The 19590-nt window shown below is 42.3% G+C and overlaps 1 protein-coding gene across 1 annotated transcript in view; it reads left to right on the forward strand.

Annotated features, from left to right (window-relative positions):
* The window catches only part of ATM (ATM serine/threonine kinase), a 123935-nt gene that overhangs the window by 80861 nt on the left and 23484 nt on the right, over nucleotides 1–19590 (forward strand). The window contains exons 43-49 of the mRNA XM_066582087.1: nucleotides 1105–1253; nucleotides 1341–1445; nucleotides 3672–3791; nucleotides 5295–5523; nucleotides 9703–9870; nucleotides 10708–10827; nucleotides 13554–13771. Coding sequence (XP_066438184.1) covers nucleotides 1105–1253; nucleotides 1341–1445; nucleotides 3672–3791; nucleotides 5295–5523; nucleotides 9703–9870; nucleotides 10708–10827; nucleotides 13554–13771 — 1109 coding nt within the window. The remainder of the gene's footprint in view (nucleotides 1–1104; nucleotides 1254–1340; nucleotides 1446–3671; nucleotides 3792–5294; nucleotides 5524–9702; nucleotides 9871–10707; nucleotides 10828–13553; nucleotides 13772–19590) is intronic.

A 19590-nucleotide genomic window follows, 5' to 3' on the forward strand; every position in this document is an offset into this window, starting at 1 on the left:
TGAAAACCATCCTAAAAATGTGTAAAAAATAAAAAGAAAATCCATACTCACCTCTCTGCAACTGCCAGGACTCAGCCGCGTCCAGCCAGCTCTTCTCCTGCACTGCTCTGAGGAGTATTCAGCAGGCGGGGATTTTAAATTCCCGCCTGCTGAATGGGCTGCCTCTGATTGGCTGAGCACTGTAACCAAACAGAGGCAGCTCTCAGCTACTGAATGACAGCTGAGAGCTGCCTCTGATTGGTCCCAGCACTCAGCCAATCAGAGGCAGCACTCACCCATTCATGATTTAGCTCTATCAAGGCCTTGCATCAGACCAGAACTCTTACCTGCACTCAGGTTTTTTATTACTGCCTGTCTTGATTGTCTTCATGTGTTGATTTGTTCTCTCCTACTGCTTTATCTACAAACTGATTTGGCTCAGTGCATGCAGAAGGGGTATATCGGATAGGAGGAACTCATTTTCTTTGTACTTGGTGTTCGCTTCCTAGTGGAAGGAGCTATACCCAAGGTCTTGTCTCCCACCTCAATGAATGTGATAAGAAATGGATTTTACGGTGTGTAAGAAAAGTTTTAAGTAACTGTATAACAGGACATCAGCCACTTAACTACTTCTCACCTCTGATATCTCATCACCAGTGCATTCACAATTCTAATAATGATCAGCCTATGGCTGAGTATCTTATTCTAGTTAAGGCTTTCTAGGACTTTTCTTCTATACCTAAACAATAAGTTCATTTGGTGCCAGTAAGATGCAAAGGTATTTTGAGTATTTGAGTTTGCGTGGCTCTTAACTTTGCTATTGTATGCTTTAAAAGAAGAGGTTCTTCACTGTAAAAGTGGTCAAGTAGTGGAATGCCCTTCAACAGAAACACATCTTCCACCCTTAGAAGATTGCAGTATTATAAATGGCATATAGTAGGTGGGAGGCCCTGTTACATATTTGCATTGGGGCCCAGTAGCTTCGAGTTATGCCTCTGCTATAGACTGAAAAGCTGGATTTTTTTTTTCTCTAGGCTAAAATTGTGGTTTCTATTTCATTTATAATAAATAATGTTTCTGAGTTTTATTAATGTTTCTATTGTCAACAATTAAATTTTCCTTCAGGCCTTACAGAACTTTGGCTTGTGTCACACACTGTCAACTTACCTGCGAGGCCTGGAGCGGGAGAATCCAGAGTGGTCATCCGAGCTGCAGGAGATCCACTTTCAGGCAGCCTGGAGGAATATGCAGTGGGATCAGAGTCCATCCTATAAGTAATGCTTGACTTGCTTAATTTTATGTATACTGCATTTTTGTAGTTTTTCCTGTTTATAACTTCATCCTTTCCTTTTTTTCATTAGAAATGATGCTGAAGGGCCTGGCTACCATGAATCTCTGTATAGTGCTATACAGTCCCTAAGAGACAAAGAATTCCCTACTTTTCATGACCACATTAAATTTGCCAGGTATTTTTGCTTGCAATTGACTTATTATCCATATGTCCTTTGTATACAAGTTACTGCTTTGCAAAATTTCAGCCAATCAATAGCATTTCTATCGTTACATAAAAATCCCAATCCCTCCTTAAGCAGCTGTATATTAGATGTAGTGCAGCCAATAAGTCCTTTCCTCTATACTACTGGTTCCTGTAAATATTTATTTTTCTTTTCCAACCCCAGCTGAATGGGCGGCCTCCTTATAGTGTGATGTCAATTAGATGGCTCGCTCTACTGTGTCACCTCCCCTCTTCCCCTAATGTATGTAAGTGGGATGAAAAAGATAACCCAGTGTAGTCAGGTGAATACTGTAAATGCTAGAGATTTTTTGGAGAAGTGATTTGGGATGCTAAAGGCAAAGTTCAAAAAAATCATTCAAGCAGGCAAAAAGTGATCAAGTGATCTTTGGCTCGATCACTAATTGATCATTCAGTCGTTCTAGTTCGCTCATACAGTGAATGTGAACGACGGAATGATTTCTCGTTTGAATGAGCCAAAAATGTACTCTTGTAGAGTGAGCAGCAAAGTTGAGTGCAGCCTGAGTGATGAGCCACGATATAAGGTCTGGAAGCCTGCTGTGGAAGAGGTTGGGTGGAACTTCACAACATGAGCTGTGTAAAACCTTGTAGTCTCCTAGTTAGAGTTGAGAGTACCGGGCCGGTCAGACTGTTGTTGCTGCAAGAGCTTTGGCTGTGGGCCTGCTGGGAGAGTGGAGGTTGACCATTAAGAGACTCAGTGCATACCATTGTGAAGTCTTGAGTGTCCATAGAGTTATGCTTGGCTTGCTGAATAACTAAGAGACTGTGGATAAAAAGACTGAGGCTGGCTGACTGCACGCGACTGGATTTGCATTGCGGAAACCCCAGTCGGTGTCCGCACCATGAGTCCACAGCAAATACCGATCGTTATATGCTATGTAAAAGTGCTTCTCCCTGCACACTCGCGAAAACCAATTATGATTTCCGCTCACGGAGGAAAAATCGCAGCAAGTTGTATTTTAGTGCGGATGCTGCACGGACGGCTTTCATTGACATTGTGTATAGGTCATGGGTAGCTGCGTTATCACCTAGCGACGGCGCAGGAAAAACAAAGATTTAAAAATAAAATCTGTACTGCACATGTCTGACGGCCGCTCGCCGCAGCCATCCGCAGTACAGATAAAGAAGATTAGAGAGGTACGTGCGAATGTTGGCTGCGGTCAGGGCCGTATTTCGCTGGGGGCTCCTGCATGCGGAATCCGACCCATTCTTGTGCAGCTGGCCCGAGACTTGATCCTGCATGGTCTTCCCGGTCTAGTATTTACAGTTTTTTGCTCTGTATGTACTATTCCATACTGCTGAAAAAAGGTATACCGAGGGAGACTTAAAGGATTCTCTTTTGTCCTCACGTAAAAGGGTACTATGAATATGTTTGATGCATATGCCATGTACTTTCCAGCCAACCCTCTAAACAAAATAAAGTGTGAATGTGATTCTAATGGTCCATTTACACCAAACCACTTAAACCCCATTTACACGCAACGATTATTCTCACAATTCACTGTAAATGGCTTTTGAGAGATCATCATTGCTTGTAAATGCTACCATCGTTCGATTTTCGGCCGAACGATGATTTTTAGTTGAGTTTAAAATCCATTGTTTGAATAGAGAGCTGATAGCAGGGACCGCACGCTGTGATTCTCCATGGGAGCGCTGATAACATTGTATTCATCTGCAGTCCCTGACAAAACAAAGGGGCTGCATACAGATAACAGACCACCTGCTGTTCTCAGCATGCAGAAAAGGGAGGCTCATTTACATGCAGTGCTAATAAGCTGCTAATAGGCATATACTGAATGATTAGTGAACAAGTCGATGATGATTTTTATGCCTGCAGAAAATGAACAATGAACGCAAAAGTGAACGAGTTATCATTTGTTCGATCATTGGCTGCATTTACATTCATTTTTGCTAATTTTGAATTATTTTTTTTTGGACAATAATTGTTCTGTGTAAAAGAGCCTTAATAGTCGGTCGATTTTGAAAGGGATTTGTTCCATCAGTTCATTGATAATACTTTCTTTGCCTTCAGGGGGAGCTCTAAGTCAACACATTTAACTATGTTTTACAGATTTTTATGTCTACAGAGAAAAGTGTGTAATCCATGCAAGAGGCAGAATATAAATGGTCATTGCTCAACATGTTCTTTTTTCTATAGGGTTAAAGAAGTTGAAGAGCTTTGTAAAGGTAGCCTGGAGTCTGTGTATTCTCTTTATCCCACACTGTGCAGGCTGCAAGTCATTGGAGAATTGTCAAATGCTGGCCAAATGTTTTCCAGGTATGTTAGTCAATGCAAGTCAATGTGATATAGCCAAGGAATATACAGTAGTAGGTACATAGTGGGATTCAGTTTTATTGCTCTGCATGTAGTTATGCCTATGACAAGTCAAAATCAGTACCGCAGGTGATTGTCAGTGTAGTGTTGTGTACGCATTGGAGGGAGTTTAGTGTAGTTTTGCCAAAGTTGTAGTGAAAAGGAGTTTGCAAATTGTAGTGCATTCTGTTTTTTGTGAGAAAATTTGTGACTTTTTTCCTTTTTTCTTGACTTGCTCGCCAGTATTTTCTTTTTTGTCTTTTTTTTTTTATAAGGCCTCATGTCGACAGGCAAATTCGGATTTAAAATCCACAGCGTTTTTCCCGCACGCGGTTCCGCGCCCCATAGGGATGCATTAGACACCCGCAGGTAGCTAAATACCTGCGGATCTCATTTTTCCCTGCAGGCGCGGGTCCCGCGTGCATGAAAAAATCCGGACATGCTCCATTCAGGCGCGGGTCTCCCGCAGGCTTCTATTGAAGCCTATGGAAGCCGTCCGGATCTGCGGGAGACCCGCGCCTGAATTAAACTCACCTGCTCTGGGCGATGCAGGTCTTCCTTCCTTCGCAGCCGGAAACTTCTTTCTTTGGCCCGGCGGATGTGCCCGGCGCATGCGCCTGGCACGCAGCCGATGTGCCGAGCACATCCGCCGGGCCGAAGAAAGAAGATCCAGCCGTGACGGAAGGAAGACATGCAGGGACCGCTGCGGGTAAGTTTAATCTGATTTTTTAGCCTCATGTCCGCGGGGCAGGAGGGACCCGCTACGGATTCTCCATGGAGAATCCATAGCGGGCCTGATTTTCCCCATGGACATAAGGCCTAAGGGTTTGGGCTTAGCAGTAAGAGGTGTGGCAGCTGTGGCCTGCCACACTAACTATAATTACATCAGAAGCTGTCCTAAATTACAATGCAAATTTAGGCCAACTTATGGTCAGCGTAAATTTGACAGGCTGATGCACAGAGTGGTCAGAGATGTGTGTAATTTGTTAAAGGTGTTGTCCTTCTCTAGACTATTAATGACTTATTCTCAATGAGGGTGATCAATGAGTGGAACAGGTTACCATGGGAGATGGTGAGTTCTCCTTCAATGAAAGTGTTCAAACAGAGGCTGGACAGACATGTGTCTGGGATGATTTAGTGATCCTGCACTGAGCAGGGAGTTGGACCCGATAACCCTTGATGTCCCTTCCAACTCTACCAGTCTTTGATAAGTCCTCAACAGTTAATTAGCACAGGTCTGCTACTCAGGACCCTGTCTGATCAGCTGTTCTATTGGTCAGTGTCTACAAACTTGGCTGACTGCAATATTTAAGGAGCTATCTGCTTCCTGCTGTGTACACACTGACAGCGGCCAGAAGAACAACTAATGACCTGGGGCCCGAGCTGTGGACCCCTGCCAATCAACTATTGATGACCTATCCTGGAGAATTCTGCAGTTTTGGTCATAACTGTGTTTTTGTCTTGCAGACTTATCACTGAGCATCAGTTAAATGACCTCTATGTGAAGTGGCAGCAGCAGTCTCAGCTTCTTAAGGACAGTGACTTTGGCTTTCAGGAGCCTGTCCTTGCTCTTCGATCTGTCATCCTTGAGACAATGCTTGAGAAAAATGTTTCCAATCAGGATTGTCTCAATCAAATCCTCACTAAGCATTTAGTGGAATTATCCCGGGTATCCAGGTTCGCCAACAACACCCAGGTTAGTTTTTGTTTTATTTTTGCATTTTAAAGTACTACAAAAAAAGCCCTGTGAAAAAAATATACCCAATTCCTGATACCAATATAAGCCAACACTAGCATATGCACTGCATTCACTAATCCACAGAGTCTCTGGCAGGGCTGTTAAGTTGAGGTCAGTTTCGGGTGCAGTCAAAATCAATAGAAATGTATTGACAAGCTTCACAGTAAGAATATGAAATATTATATCTTGGTACATATTAACCCCTTAATACCACGGGACGTACAGTTAACCCTGTATAGTTCTGACGGCTGCATTTCCCCTGTTTGGGTTTCTAGGGTCCCAAATACCGCCAACCCCCTTGATGAGATCGCAGGGTGCCGTTCGGTTGCTGTGGCAGTCTGGGGCCTTCTAAAGACCCCCAGCACTCCCATGCCTTATTGCCTATCAAGCCATGCCTGTCAGATCACGGTATAATGTATTACTATAGTATTAATTATATGGCGACTAAAAAAAGTGTCAACATTTGTTTAAAAAAGTTGTATTATTTCTTATAAAAAATTATTTTCCCATTTTTATAATAATAAAAAAAAATATTTGGTATTGCTGCGTCCGTAAAAGTCTCATCTATCAAAGTAACGCATTATTTATACCGTATGATACACATTGTCCAAGAAAAAAATCTAATGAAAAGCAAACAAAACGTCATATGTGCTCTAAAAAGGTATCAGTCGAAATTACAGGCCAATCCGCAGAAAACGAGCCCTCACACAACTCCGTTGATGGAAAAATAAAAAAAATAGTTATGACTGTTAGAAGATTGCGGCAGAAAATAACTTTGTTTTTCCAAAAATATTTTATTTTTTAACCCCTTAATGACACGGCCTATTTTGGCGTTGAGGACCAAGCGATTTTTTGGGGTATTTTTCCATCTCCATTTTTCAAAAGCCATAACTTTTTTATTTTTCCGTGGACGCGGCCGTATAAGGGCTTGTTTTTTGCGTGGCGATCTGTAGTTTTTATCGGTGCCACTTTTGGGTACATAGACAATATCGTAAAACTTTTATTATTTTTTTTATGATAACAGGGAGAGAAAACGCATCAACTCTGCCATAGATTTTTTTTTATTTTTTTTTACAGCGTTAATCATGCAGCATAAATGACACACTAAATTTTTTCTGCCGGCCGGTACGCTAACAACGATACCAAAATTGCAATTTTTTTTTTTTAGGTTTTTACACTTTTTTGCAATAAAACTCCTTTTTTTTGGACATCTTTTTTTTTTTCTCTATAGCTGCATTTAAAGTCCTGTAACTTTTCAATTTTTTTTATGTACGGAGCTCTATGAGGGCTTATTTTTTGCGAGACGAGCTGTAATTTTTATTGGTACCATTTTGGGGAATGTACGGCTTTTTTCATCACTTTTATTGCATTTTTTGGGAGGCAAAATGCTAAAAATTAGCATTTTGCCTCTGTTTTTTAGCGTTTTGTTTACGATTTTTGCCGTACAAAATAAAAAACGTGTTCAACTTTTTGTACACGTCACTACGGACGTGTCAATACCAGATATGTGGGGATTAAATTTTTTTAACCTTTTTTTTATGCTAATATTAAAAAAGCATTAAAAAAGGGTTTTTTTTTTTACATTTTTCTTTTATTTTACATTTTTTTACACTATTTAAGTTCCTCTGAGGGATTTGCAGCACTGTACCTATGATCGCTGTGATAAGGCATGCCTTATCGCTTATACAGCGATCATAAGCATTGGCAATACAGGACGCCAGTGTCTGGCATCCTGTTGCCATGGCGACAGGCTGGGCTCTCGCGATAACATCGCGAGAGCCGGCCGGAGACACAGAGGGAGCGCGCTCCCTCTGTGAACTCTTTCCCTGCCGCGATCTAAGTAGAAGGGAAGGGGTTAACAGCGGGGGGGCGCATCTCCGATGCCCTCCCGCTGTTGCAGCGGGATTCCGGCTGTGACTGACAGCCGGTTCCCGCTGTGGGTTAGTGCGAGGTCAGTCATGATCTCGTGCTATCCCGATGACGTACCGGTACGTCCTGTTGCGGGAAGTACTCCGCTCCGAGGACGTACCGGTACGTCCTGGGGAGGGAAGGAGTTAAAAGTAGTACAGAAAAAAAATTATATACATTTGGTATTGTAGCAATAGTACTGACCCATAAAATAGTTATGTGTAATTTCTGCTGCAGTGTGTATGCCATAAAAACAAGACCTCCACTCCCCAAAGATGGCAGAATTCCTTTTTTTTCCATTTTACTCCACTTACAATTGTTTAAAAGTTTTTCAGTATGTTGAATAATTTGGTAGCTGCACCTGCAATACTAACCCAGGCCACTACACCATGGACAGCACAATCTACTTCTTGTGCTATGCATACTGACACCAGTGCTAGAGATTCTGAGGGGCAGGCTCCTGCCAATCATCTACTTAGGTCATCATTAGAAAAAAATCACAGAAGTCCCAGACAACCGCTTTAAGCCTTATTTAGTACACTAAATTTGTTATCAGAGAAAGAGAAGGCAGGTGCTCTAAATTCAAACCTGAGTTACTGCCTGCTCCCTGCTGTGTAGTTCAGCTTCAGTCAGCTAACAGTGCTTATGACAGATATGGGCGTTGCTGGCTGACTGACACTGGACAACACAGCAGAGAGAGGGCAGTAACTTGGGTTTGAATCTAGACATTTAACGTGGATCTTACTAAATTTCTGCAGTCCTTGTTACCTAAATTATTACAGCATTGCCTTTCCAATACAACATTTTGTGCCTTTTAAGTCTACAGCGGTGGAGCTCTGAATCACTGCAGCAGATGATCACCATGTGGCATTTTATTATCAAAGGCTCACATTACTCTTTGCTGATTAGGCACAACCGCATCAAGCTAGTATTCTTATGCCTGAATATGCCAAAGTTCCACCTTTGTTGAGATCAGTGCCCTACATTTGTTCTTTTCAATCCATTTATGGGCCCATGTATCAGGAAGCTGGAGTTGGAGTCTGAGTGTGGAGAGATAGAGGAGTCAGATATTTGGCTTGCTAACTCCACAGCCCTGGTCACTTGGATTTCATTTGTCTACTCCCCAACCAAGAACACATTCAGCGTTTTAGTGTCTTTTTTCCCCCGACACAGCTGTCTGTCAATGGATTCTGGCTTTGCTTTCAATTCCCGGTCATTGTTACAAGGCTTGTATAAAGGGTTTAACATTGATTTAAAGGAATGCTGCCTTCCAATAGGTGGCACTGTGGAGGTATTGTTCCATTTCCCCCTATTTGCATATTACCCAGAGGAGCATGAATGGCCTTTTAAGTCTCCTCACTCACTGACCTCTAAGGTGCTCTCCCTAAGGAGAAAAGATAGCGTTTCTGACCCACGTCACAGGATTATCTCTAGCAAAGCCAGAAACCTACTACACACTAATGAGGGGCAAACACCCCGTAACAGCTGTCTATGTATGGATTCTGACTCTGCTTTCAATTTCCAGTCATTGTTACAAGACTTGTATAGAGAATCTAACATTGATTTGAAGGAATGCTGCCTTCCAATAGATGGCGCTGCGGAAGTATTGTTCCATCTTCCTTATTTGCATTTTTTCCCCCAGAAAGAGTTTCACTTTTGTCATTGGGCTATGTCCGGTTTTGCAGCTTAGACTCATTCACATGGTGAGCTGAGGTGTATGATCTCTGGGACCCCCGCTGATCCCAAAATTGAAAAGACTTGCCTCCCTTTGGCAGTTCTGCATTCCAGACTACCTGATCTGCAATAAAACTCAATTGAAGTGAATGCAGATGTGTTGTAGTCCCTGCATAACAGATGGCGAGAGTGGAGCTGTGCAGGAGAAATAAGTGACGTCATTCTCAGGATGTTGCGACCATCCCTGATAGAATTGGTCGCAGTGTAGTCTTGCGATATGCTGTTAATTCCTATAGTAGAATAAAGCCTTTAAGATGCTACATCACCTGCATCAGCACTCCTTACATGCAGCCTTATGCAAAAAAGCAACGTCTGAGAAATTTCATACTTGGTAAGTAACAATTTTATTAAAGCAGCTAAAGTTCTATTCTTGGAAAACCCTTTCAAGCAATCTTATTCATCTCGATAACTTCAGGAGCCGGTTTTATAAAACCACTTAAACTTACTGACCTGGATAATTAATCAGCTTATTTTATATGATCTTTTATCTTACAGCTACCAGAAAAGGCAATGTTCCAGATTAAACAACATAATTCTGCACAGTTCCTTGTATCTGAATGGCAGCTTGAAGAAGCTCAAGTCTTTTGGGCTAAAAAGGAGCAAAGCCTTGCATTGGGTCTACTCCAAAAAATGGTTCACAAGCTAGAAAATAACAGCTTTGAGGTTGGTTATGTAGACATTGGTCTTGTACATTGTCTTTGGACTCTAGTGTGTTATTGTATTAGAGGTGGAAATTCATATGCGGTTACAATTTATCTGCAAATAAAACAGTATATTCTTAATGTAAGATAAACTTTCTCAGTTATTTAATTTATATCACAAAAAAAACACAGTCACTCCTACACTCTGTAGATGGTAGGTTTAACCTACATATTTTGGGTCTTTACCGCACCTCCCTGTAGCATTTCCATATCTGTGCATTTTCTATCTCCATGGTTGCTAAGTGGGCATGGTCTTTCTAGAGTGATAGCAGAATGGTAAAAAAAATACACAAATCCACAATGCCAGAATTGGTCACGCAGCCTCTCAAAAATTTTTTTATAAAAAGTGGTCAAAAGTATCCCAAAAATGTACTAACTAATGAAAACTACAACTCTCACTGCCAAAAAATGAGCCCTCACACAGCCCCTCTGATGGAAAAATAAAGTTTCGGGACTCAGAATATGAAACAAAAAGCTATTTTTTTTACAGTGAGTTTTTCTAATAGTAAAACATAAGCTATACAAATTTGGTTTCACCATAATGTTACTGACCCACAAAAAATGAAACCTTTAAAACAGTGAGAAAATTGTTTTTTTCCACATTTAATACAACTTATGTTTTTAGGGATATTGTATGATAGCTATATTTCCAGAACAAGTAGTATGGTGACAGAAAATAAGAAAACTATGACTTTTGGAAGGCAGGGTCCAAAAACTGAAACATTACATTAGAGGGAAAGGGTTACTTTTACTGTGTGTGCACGTAGTTTTAAATTGAATTGTGTTTTTTCATTTCTAGGTTGAAAATGAGCCCAAACTTCAACTGATTTATGTTGAATGCTTAAGGTTATGTGGGAACTGGTTGGCAGAAACCTGTCTGGAGAGCCCTACAATCATAATGCAGAACTATCTGGAGAAGGTAGGATTTTCTTAAATGGGTTGTCAGAGTTATGTAAAGGGCGTCTCAACGGATCCCCATTGGTGTAAAATAAGAAAGCAGTGCACCCTGCACCCTGTTCGTTCCCCAGCGGCAGCTCAACGTCTCCGGTATGCTGTTTGTTTACAGGCTGCAGTCAGCCTGTACTATCCCGTTAACCAATGGCAGCCCTCAACAAGTATTTTTGAGCCCGGTCATTGCCTGCAACAGCTTGTTTGGAGACGGCTCAGGCAGACTGCAGCCTATAAAGATGACATAAGTAGGGAGACCTGACGCTGTCTTCCACCAACCTGGGCAGCCAGAGTATCGACCACAGGCTCTCATCCTGTCCAACTCCTTCCATTTGTCAAACCGAAATTGGCTGACTCCCTCTCTCGGGCGGTATCCAACCTTACCAAAGCTTCCACCACCATCTTAGGCTGGACCGATATTTCCGTCAACCACCACCAAGAGTTTCTGACTATAAGGATTTTGCCACACATGACCCTCCATATGGTAGACCTCTGAAACGGGCTAAGCCTCCGTGGTGCCCAAAACATTCTCCTAAAGTTTTTTCCTTCCCATTTTGAAGGCGTTCCAGCTCGGGAATAGAACTTCCCCAAAAAAAGCTTTACCAAGCCTAAGCATTTGGACGTCATGTATCCCTTTCCAGAGGATTTGGTGAAGAAGCTGTCCTCTTCACCAATAGTGGACCCCCCAGTGTCCCGTTTGTCCAGACATACTATCTTGCCTATGGCTGATGCTGCGCCCTTAAAGGACATATGGGACAAAAAGCTTTAATTCCTTACTAAGACCTCCTTTGAAGTTGGGGGTTTATCACTTCGGCCTGTGTTTGCCTTTACTTGAGTCAGTAGGGCCACTACTGAATGGGCTAAGCAACTACTTTGGAGCATTCTTTTTGGCTCTCCTCTGGACGAATTAGCCGACATTGCCCAGCAGATCGACCAGGCAGGGAAGTTTCTTGGTAGTTTCTTTAGATGTGGCCAGGCTTTCGGCTCATGGCACAGCTGCTTCAGTAACCTCGCCCCGAACACTATGACTCAAGTCTTAGGCTGCAGATGCTGTCTCTAAGCGGTCATTTACTTGCCTTCCCTTCGTCGGGTTGCGTCTTTTTGGCGACAGACTGGACAAGATTATTTCTGAGGCCACTGGGGGGAAGAGTTCACATTTTCCACAGCATAAATACAACCGAACAAGATTTGTACAGAAGAAATGGCCTCCAATTCAATCCTTTCGACTCTCGAGTCCCATGTCCTCGGGTAGCAAGGAGTCTTCAAAGGACCACCATCGCAAACCATCTTTCAAGCCACAGCCTTCTTGGAGTCACCAGCCCCAATCCTTCAAATTCTGATTCCACAAAATCTTCTGCATGAAGGTCGGACCCACCCGATCCATCCAAGGTAGGGGGGATGTCTTTCTCTGTACAGGGATACCTGGCTTGATTATGTGTCTTGTGCAGTGGTTACCATTCACCACTGCATGAGAGTCCTGGGACTGAGGGTCTCATCCTTCGAGGCCATCCCATTTGGGAAGTTCCACGTGCGGACTCTCCCTTTAATTACATAATATATACAGTATACGGAATCATTACAATTTAACAGCAACACCCATAAACTAAGGAGGCAAAATTTAAAGGGAAAATCAAGTCAAAAAATATTTTGTGACGCATTCAAAGATCACAGTCTGTGAACCCTAACCATGACTCACTATAATGGGCTGATTGGTGTATATGCAAATAATAAAAACAAGTCAATACAATTAATGTGAAAGTGATGAGTGGCAAACTGGTATGAAAGGAGAAAGGACCCTGTGCCTGAGGGACAGTAGATGAGGAGACAGTAGAGGAACTCATGTTGTAGTATAGTGCCAGCAGAGTTATTCTAGGTGCTTTTGAAATTTTGGATGGTGGAAGAGAGTCTGATGTGTTGGGCTAGTAAGCTTCAGACTAGGGGGGAGCATTGGAGAAATCTTGGAGATGACGATGTAAAGAGCAGACAACAACAGAGAAAGTCTTGCAAGAACACGAGATTACGTGTGGGGAGATTAGGGCAGAGACGTAGAGGTGAAAAGTTGTGGACTACCTTTGTTGTGTTAGTACAGTGCATAAAGTTTTAGTGAAATATATTCATTGGGTGATAGCCAGTGAAGGAACTGGTAGAGAGAATAAATGAATTTGAGGAACTAGGGGAATGGTTGATTTGACCAGGTATTGGAGTTGAGGATGCCACAGAGGGGGAATATTGCAGTAATGCGGGCCAGAAATGATTGGGCATGTGCAACCTTTCGATTAGCTTGGGGTTGACAAAAAAATCGTATTCAGGACATGTTCTTGAGATGAGGAGATTGTTTGATCTAAAGAATAGGGTGGAATGGAGAGTTAAAGCTGAAACATATGTTGTGTAATCTTTGCAAATTTCTTGCCCTTCAAAAATTACATTTCTTCTTTTAAACCTAAGAGCCGCTTTTGTCACCTGTTAGAAAATAACAGTTTGGATTGTATTCATAATGCAGGATCTGAATCACCTCCTGGTTTTCATCTTGCAATATAAATTTAATGACTAGTTTAAATCCATTGTATCAGCATATATTCTATTATAATGAGTGTAAGAGAGATGGATCCACATATAGATTTCATCCCAGCATGTTCTAATTTATATCCTCTCACAGACGAAAATTGCCTGAGCCAGTGACCTTGTTTTTTTCTTCAGGCAGTGGAAGTCGCGGAGAGCTATAGCACAGGCAGCTGCGACCGCCTGCACGAAGGAAGGATGAAGGCATTTCTGTCATTAGCTCGTTTCTCGGATGCCCAGTATCAGCGAATTGATAATTACATGAAATCCTCCGAGTTTGAAAACAAGCAGGCATTACTGGCGAAAGCAAAGCAGGAAGTGGAATTAATGAAACATCACAAGGTTCAGACCAACAGGTGGATATATGTCTTAAATTTTGTAGCCTATAGGTCATATGTGAAATGATAAAAGCTGTCATTGGTTAGTAAAAAGTAAAAACTGGTATTTTCTATTTCTATTGGGAAAAATTTAAAGCGGCCCCTAAAAAGGTGGTAATCCAAGATGGCCCCATCATGTCTGTTGCTAATTGGTGGATACTGTGCATTGGTAATCAGCTATCGCATGCTGCCTTCTGATTAGATTTCACATGAACAATCATGGCCAATCAGAGCAGCGTCTAAGCCGATCAGAGCAGTGTATAATGTTTTAGACTACAAATGCACCACCAGTGCTCATCTGGCATCAGCAGTCTACGAATTGGCACTTCGACCACTAGAGTGGGGCCCCAGGAACCAATGGATCAGCTGCTGTACAGGTATAAAGGAGGGCACCAGGTAATATAATCCCCCACCCCTCCAGTCCCGGCACAAAATTTTGTTCTGAGACTAAAGGGTTGCTTTAATCCTGTGCCGGTATTAAGCTAGTGGCACACTAGCATAACTCTGGGTTGTGCCAGAAAGACTGTGGCGCAGCTCGAATTGGAAGTTTGTGTACTGTCTTATATACATGGACACAGCAAATATAAAGAAATTGCCTTGTGACATTTCTCATACATGAAATGGGCAGAAAATAAGACATGCCAAGAGTTTTTTCACACAGTCCATTGGTCTGTGTGGAAGAGAGTCCATGCATAGCCTCACAGACTATAATGGAGCCATGTGCTGTCTGTTTAATTACACGGACAGCACACAACCCCGAAGAAACGGTAGTATGCCACTAGTCTTAGTAATGTGCTTTACTTTTCTCTGTGCACTAGCACAGTGAAGCAAATAATGGTCATGTCACAAGATTTCACTTTGGGAGTGTGTAACTTCAGACCTCCAGCTCGACCCACTGGTGGAGAAAGTGCTTCTAAGTCACCAAGAGCAATTATCAAAATGATTGATTCTGATCAGTAATGATCAATATTATTTCTTTGACTCTAAATACGTCCAAGATTTTATACCAAGTAATTTTAGAATATATCTTTATAGGGTATTTATTTTCTACAACTCCCCTTTTCTCTTCACGGTTAGAGTTAAAACAGTTGTCACAGAGGTATAACCCCTGTCTATATGTCCTATTACCGTATATTGATGTCATAGATGGGGTCTTAAACTATATGAAATAGAACTCAGAATAGAGAACTGATTAGCTAATTTGTAAGAGCAGCTCTCGCTCTGGTGGAAGCAGCCTGTCCATGCATTACATGACCACTATTTAATTAAATGGCCACCTTCAATTTGTATATGCAGTCACAGCTGCAAAAAAGCTGAATCCGATGCAATCAGCCGAGTACTATTTGAAACTGTGTTGTCTTCATGAGTTGAGTTCTTTGAATGATAACATATTGTCTGCCTGCATTTAACATTTATATGTTTAAAGTAGGGGATTTGGACCACGATTCAAACCTATATTATATAATTAAGTGATTGAACTAATTTGGAGAAATAAAAGCAAAAAAAAACCCTACCAAAAAAATAAATAAATAAACAATAATTTCTCTGGCAACCTGCATAACTGTTACTATGTATTACATCTTACTAGGAACCTACAGTATCTAAGGTGCCCCTACACCTTCAGTAGCTCTCTGCCAAACGTTCTTTCGTCTGACAGCTATTTCCCCAACTCCCTGAAACACATAGATGCTCAGTTTGGCCGAGCGTTCATGAATTTCACATAGGAGGAATGAAGAATGTGGCTGCCAGATGGCCCTGGTGGCGACTTGTCCCCAAGGGGCACAAGAGGATCCGGCACTAAAATTCAGATGATGTTAGAGGAAAGTTGTATGGCCTCATACATGAACGAGCGTCGTCCATTCTTGCCGAAATTGGCAGGTTCAAATGACTACAGTCTATGGGAACCTTAACACCTGATCTTCTACCATCCTGACTTCTTCAGCATTGCTTGAACATTTTTGGGTTGTGGAGCGCAGTCAGTGCCAATGAACTTTTCTATACAACAGAAGATGTCAAATGATGTTAAAATGGTAAAATTCTGATTTAACACCCCTTGCCATTTTACCCAAAACTTTGTGGTCCATCTGTAAGTGAATGTAACAGCCAACGAGAGGCTGTTATCAGGAGGACATCAAGGAGGTTTCTTCCCCTTTAAGTTTTTTGTCCTCTTTTGTACACAATACTTCTACTGTGTGTACTTTTATTCAGTACTATTTCCTTCACTGTTGTTGGTTGTAAGTGGAGTGCAGCAGGGGAGAATTTTACTGTTAGTAGAGAAAAGCTATAACATGCTTCATAAAGTGTGTAAACACATATTGTAGACACGCTATCTTGAGTGCATCTGTGCGCCTGCTATTTCGGCACCAGCTGTGATATACGGCATATATTAGGATTCCTAATTCGCGCTTCTATGTAAATGCCATTGAGGAGACACTGTGAGCGCAGTATAGGTGCCTGCTTCAAGCTGGGACCACTGAGCTATGTAGTAATTGTTCATTACAGTTCAGTATCGACAGTGCATAAAGGACTCCTATCCCAGGTACTGCTTTGCTGCATGTAATTAAGCTCACCTGGTTCGGGACCGCAGGCAACTGTGAAGCATATTAATACAATAAATATGTATGGTTTACCTTACCAGATAAAGTAAAGGGAATCTTGTCATATCAAGAAGAGATTCATGTTGAGTTATATTTCCAGCTTTGGTTCTATAAAATATCCTTTTCAGATTAGCCCAGGCCCTATGTGATATAGGCTGGGTCTACAAATTGCCATTGTGCAATTTGTGAGGGGTGAGAATGTTTCTATTATAATGTTGATTGGAGTTTGACAGTGAGAAGCCATTCACTTCTATGTTTAAAGCCTTTATGACAATACAACCAACATTTAGGGTTGTCACTTGGTTGGCACGTCACTAGATAATTGATACCATGAGGCCAGTGCCAGTATTAAAAGGAACCAGTCAGGTTGTACTTGCAGTCCTATCTGTGGATGGTATTGTATACAGTAGAAAGAGCTGAGCAAATTGGTATATAGTTTGCAGGAAAAGTATAATTTGTCATTTATTCACTTACATCTCTGCTCTGTCTATGCTTAGAGGTTCTGTGGGTCGTCCTGTCAGTGATTGACAGCTAGTTCCGTATGTACAGCTAAGAGTATTGCCCACTAGACCCCTAGCATCTTTTTTTTAATTGATATGTCTTCTTTTTCGTTTGTGTCATTGGGGAACACAACAAGACTAGGAGGTGGATACTAACCAAAAAAAAAAAAAAATTTAGCTTTTCCTACCAGCTATACCCCTCTTGCAGGCATTGAGCTAAATTAGTTTTAGCTCACTGTCCATAGGAGGAAGACCTCCTCTTTGAAGTCTTTTATTTTTTTTGATACTTTTCCTTTTTCCCGCTAGCCTGGATCTTCTACTCGAGGTTCATGGTTCTAGGCCTATAAAGGCCATGTTTGAAGGTGGGACTTCCTCTTCTCACAGTTGCGGGACTTCCGGTTGGCTCGCTTGTGGAAGCGGAACATCCTCTCTTGATCCTCATAGGTTCTCGGCTGCATCCACAGTGAATACATTTAGATACATACCTTATGATTATTTCATAGGTCACTACTTTGCTCTCTTGTGACTACAATATACCCTACGTATCATTTCTCTTGTACACTCAGTTTACCTAATGTGCAAGTTTAGTTGTGCCAAGCCAAATGCATCCAACCATTTGGACCATATCTTACTGTATTTGTGTCCTGCTTTACGTTTAAAGTATATCCCCTTTTCCCATGGTAAGAGTCGGTTGCCTTAAATTCCCTCAATGTAGGAGGGAGCTCATCCAGCCAATGCTGCGCTATCAATTTGGGGCCCATATATATAGTTACACTCTGGATCTTAGGGTCCCGCAGCCTCCTTTATCAGCATTCCCAGGATCATCCACAAGAGGTGATTCCCGAGGGATAGAAAGCAGCTCTAAACAGTGCATGGCCGTCACCTCCACCCAATGCGGTTCTGGCCAATATACTGACGTTTCTACAGACGGGACTGGAATTGGGGCTGAAGCTAAGCTCATTAAAGGGCCAGGTATCGGCTCTCTCAGTCCTTTTTCAGAGATCGATAGCCACAAGTTTGGCAGTCCGGACATTCCTTCAAGGGGTCGCCCATGCTGCTCCCCCGTTCCGGCCACCTACGCCCGCATGGGACCTCAACTTGGTGTTGGATGCATTATGATCGCATCCTTTTGAACCACTCAGGGAGGTACCGCTGCGGCTCTTATGTTGGAAGGTGGTATTCTTGGTGGCAATCACTTAGATACGCAAGGTGTCCGAAATTGGCTGCTTTGTCGGTTGAGCCACCCTATATGGCCTTTCACCAAGACAAGGTGGTTCTAAGACCAGTACCAGAATTTCTACCGAAGGTGGTGACATCGTTTCATCTTAACGAGGACATCATCCTTCTGCCCGGCTCCGGTACATTCAAGGGAACGAGCGCTGCATCGATTGAACCTGGTGAGGGCCTTGCAGATATATGTTGCAATAACCAGGTACTTCCGGCAGACAGAGGCGTTGTTTGTGGTTCCAGAAGGGCCGCGGAAGGGATCTGCAGCCTCTAAAGTGACCATCTCTAGGTGGATACGGACGCTGGTGGTAGAGGCTTACTGCGCCAAGGGGCGATCGCCCCCGTTCCGGGTAACGGCCCACTCTACGCGGGCGGTGGGGGCCTCGTGGGCAGTCCATCATGGGGCAGAGGCGTCCGAGTAGCGGCTGGACAGGAAGATGAGCCTGGTTGCCGCATTTAGGATGGAGAGGGTAGAGTCTGGTGCAGGGGAGGCCGATCAGCAACGAATTGCAATAATCGAGCCGGGAGTGGATGAGGGCAACAGTCAGCATTTTTAGCATGTCCACAGTGAGAAAAGAGCGGATTCTTGCGATGTTCTTGAGGTGCAGCTGACATGTTCGGGCCACAGATTGGATGTAGGGGGTAAAAGAGAAATCAGAGTCGAATATGACCCAAGGCAGCGGGTATGTTGTCTAGGGGTTATGGTGGTGCCACACACTGAGATGGAGATGTCAGGATGAGGTCGGTTAGTGGAGGGTGGAAACACCAGTAAGTCAGTTATAGAAAGGTTTAGTTTTAGGTAGAGAGAGGACATGGTGTTAGAGACAGCGGACAGACAGTCAGTGATGTTTTGGAGGCAAGGTGCAGAGATGTGACGGGAAGAGGTGTATAGCTGGGTGTCGTCAGCGTAGAGGTGGTATTGGAGGCCAAATCTCCTAACAAATAGAATCTATTTGCTGAGTCTTTCAGAGATGTGAACGATGGATTTTAAGTGAACTGAAATCCATCATTCAAACGAAAACTGCACCATGTAACTGCGTTTACATGCAATGATTATCGCTCATTTTCGGCCATTTGGACTAATTTTGAGCGATAATTTTTGCATGTAAAATGGCTTTAAGAATTGGAGTTCCAAAGATTGCACTTCTGATGTGTTTTTGTGTAGTTTGTCTTTTATAAGGTTCACAGTACAGTATCATTGAATTGTTACCTTTATTCTGTGGTTCAATACGATTACAGCAATACCAAATAAAAATGTTTTTTTTGTTACTATTTTTCTTTAATAAAAAGCACTTAAATTGTATTTTCATCACTGCCAACAGAGCTATACGAGGTATTGATTTTTGTGGGATGAGTTGTAGTTTCCGTTGGTACAATTTTGAGGGTAAATGTACATCTTTAATCATTTTAAATTGCATCTTTTGCAAGACAGATTAATTAAAAACAGCAATTTTGGCATATATATATTAATATT

The sequence above is a fragment of the Eleutherodactylus coqui genome, chromosome 1 (assembly GCF_035609145.1).
Source record: "Eleutherodactylus coqui strain aEleCoq1 chromosome 1, aEleCoq1.hap1, whole genome shotgun sequence".
Classification (NCBI taxonomy): Eukaryota; Metazoa; Chordata; class Amphibia; order Anura; family Eleutherodactylidae; genus Eleutherodactylus; species Eleutherodactylus coqui.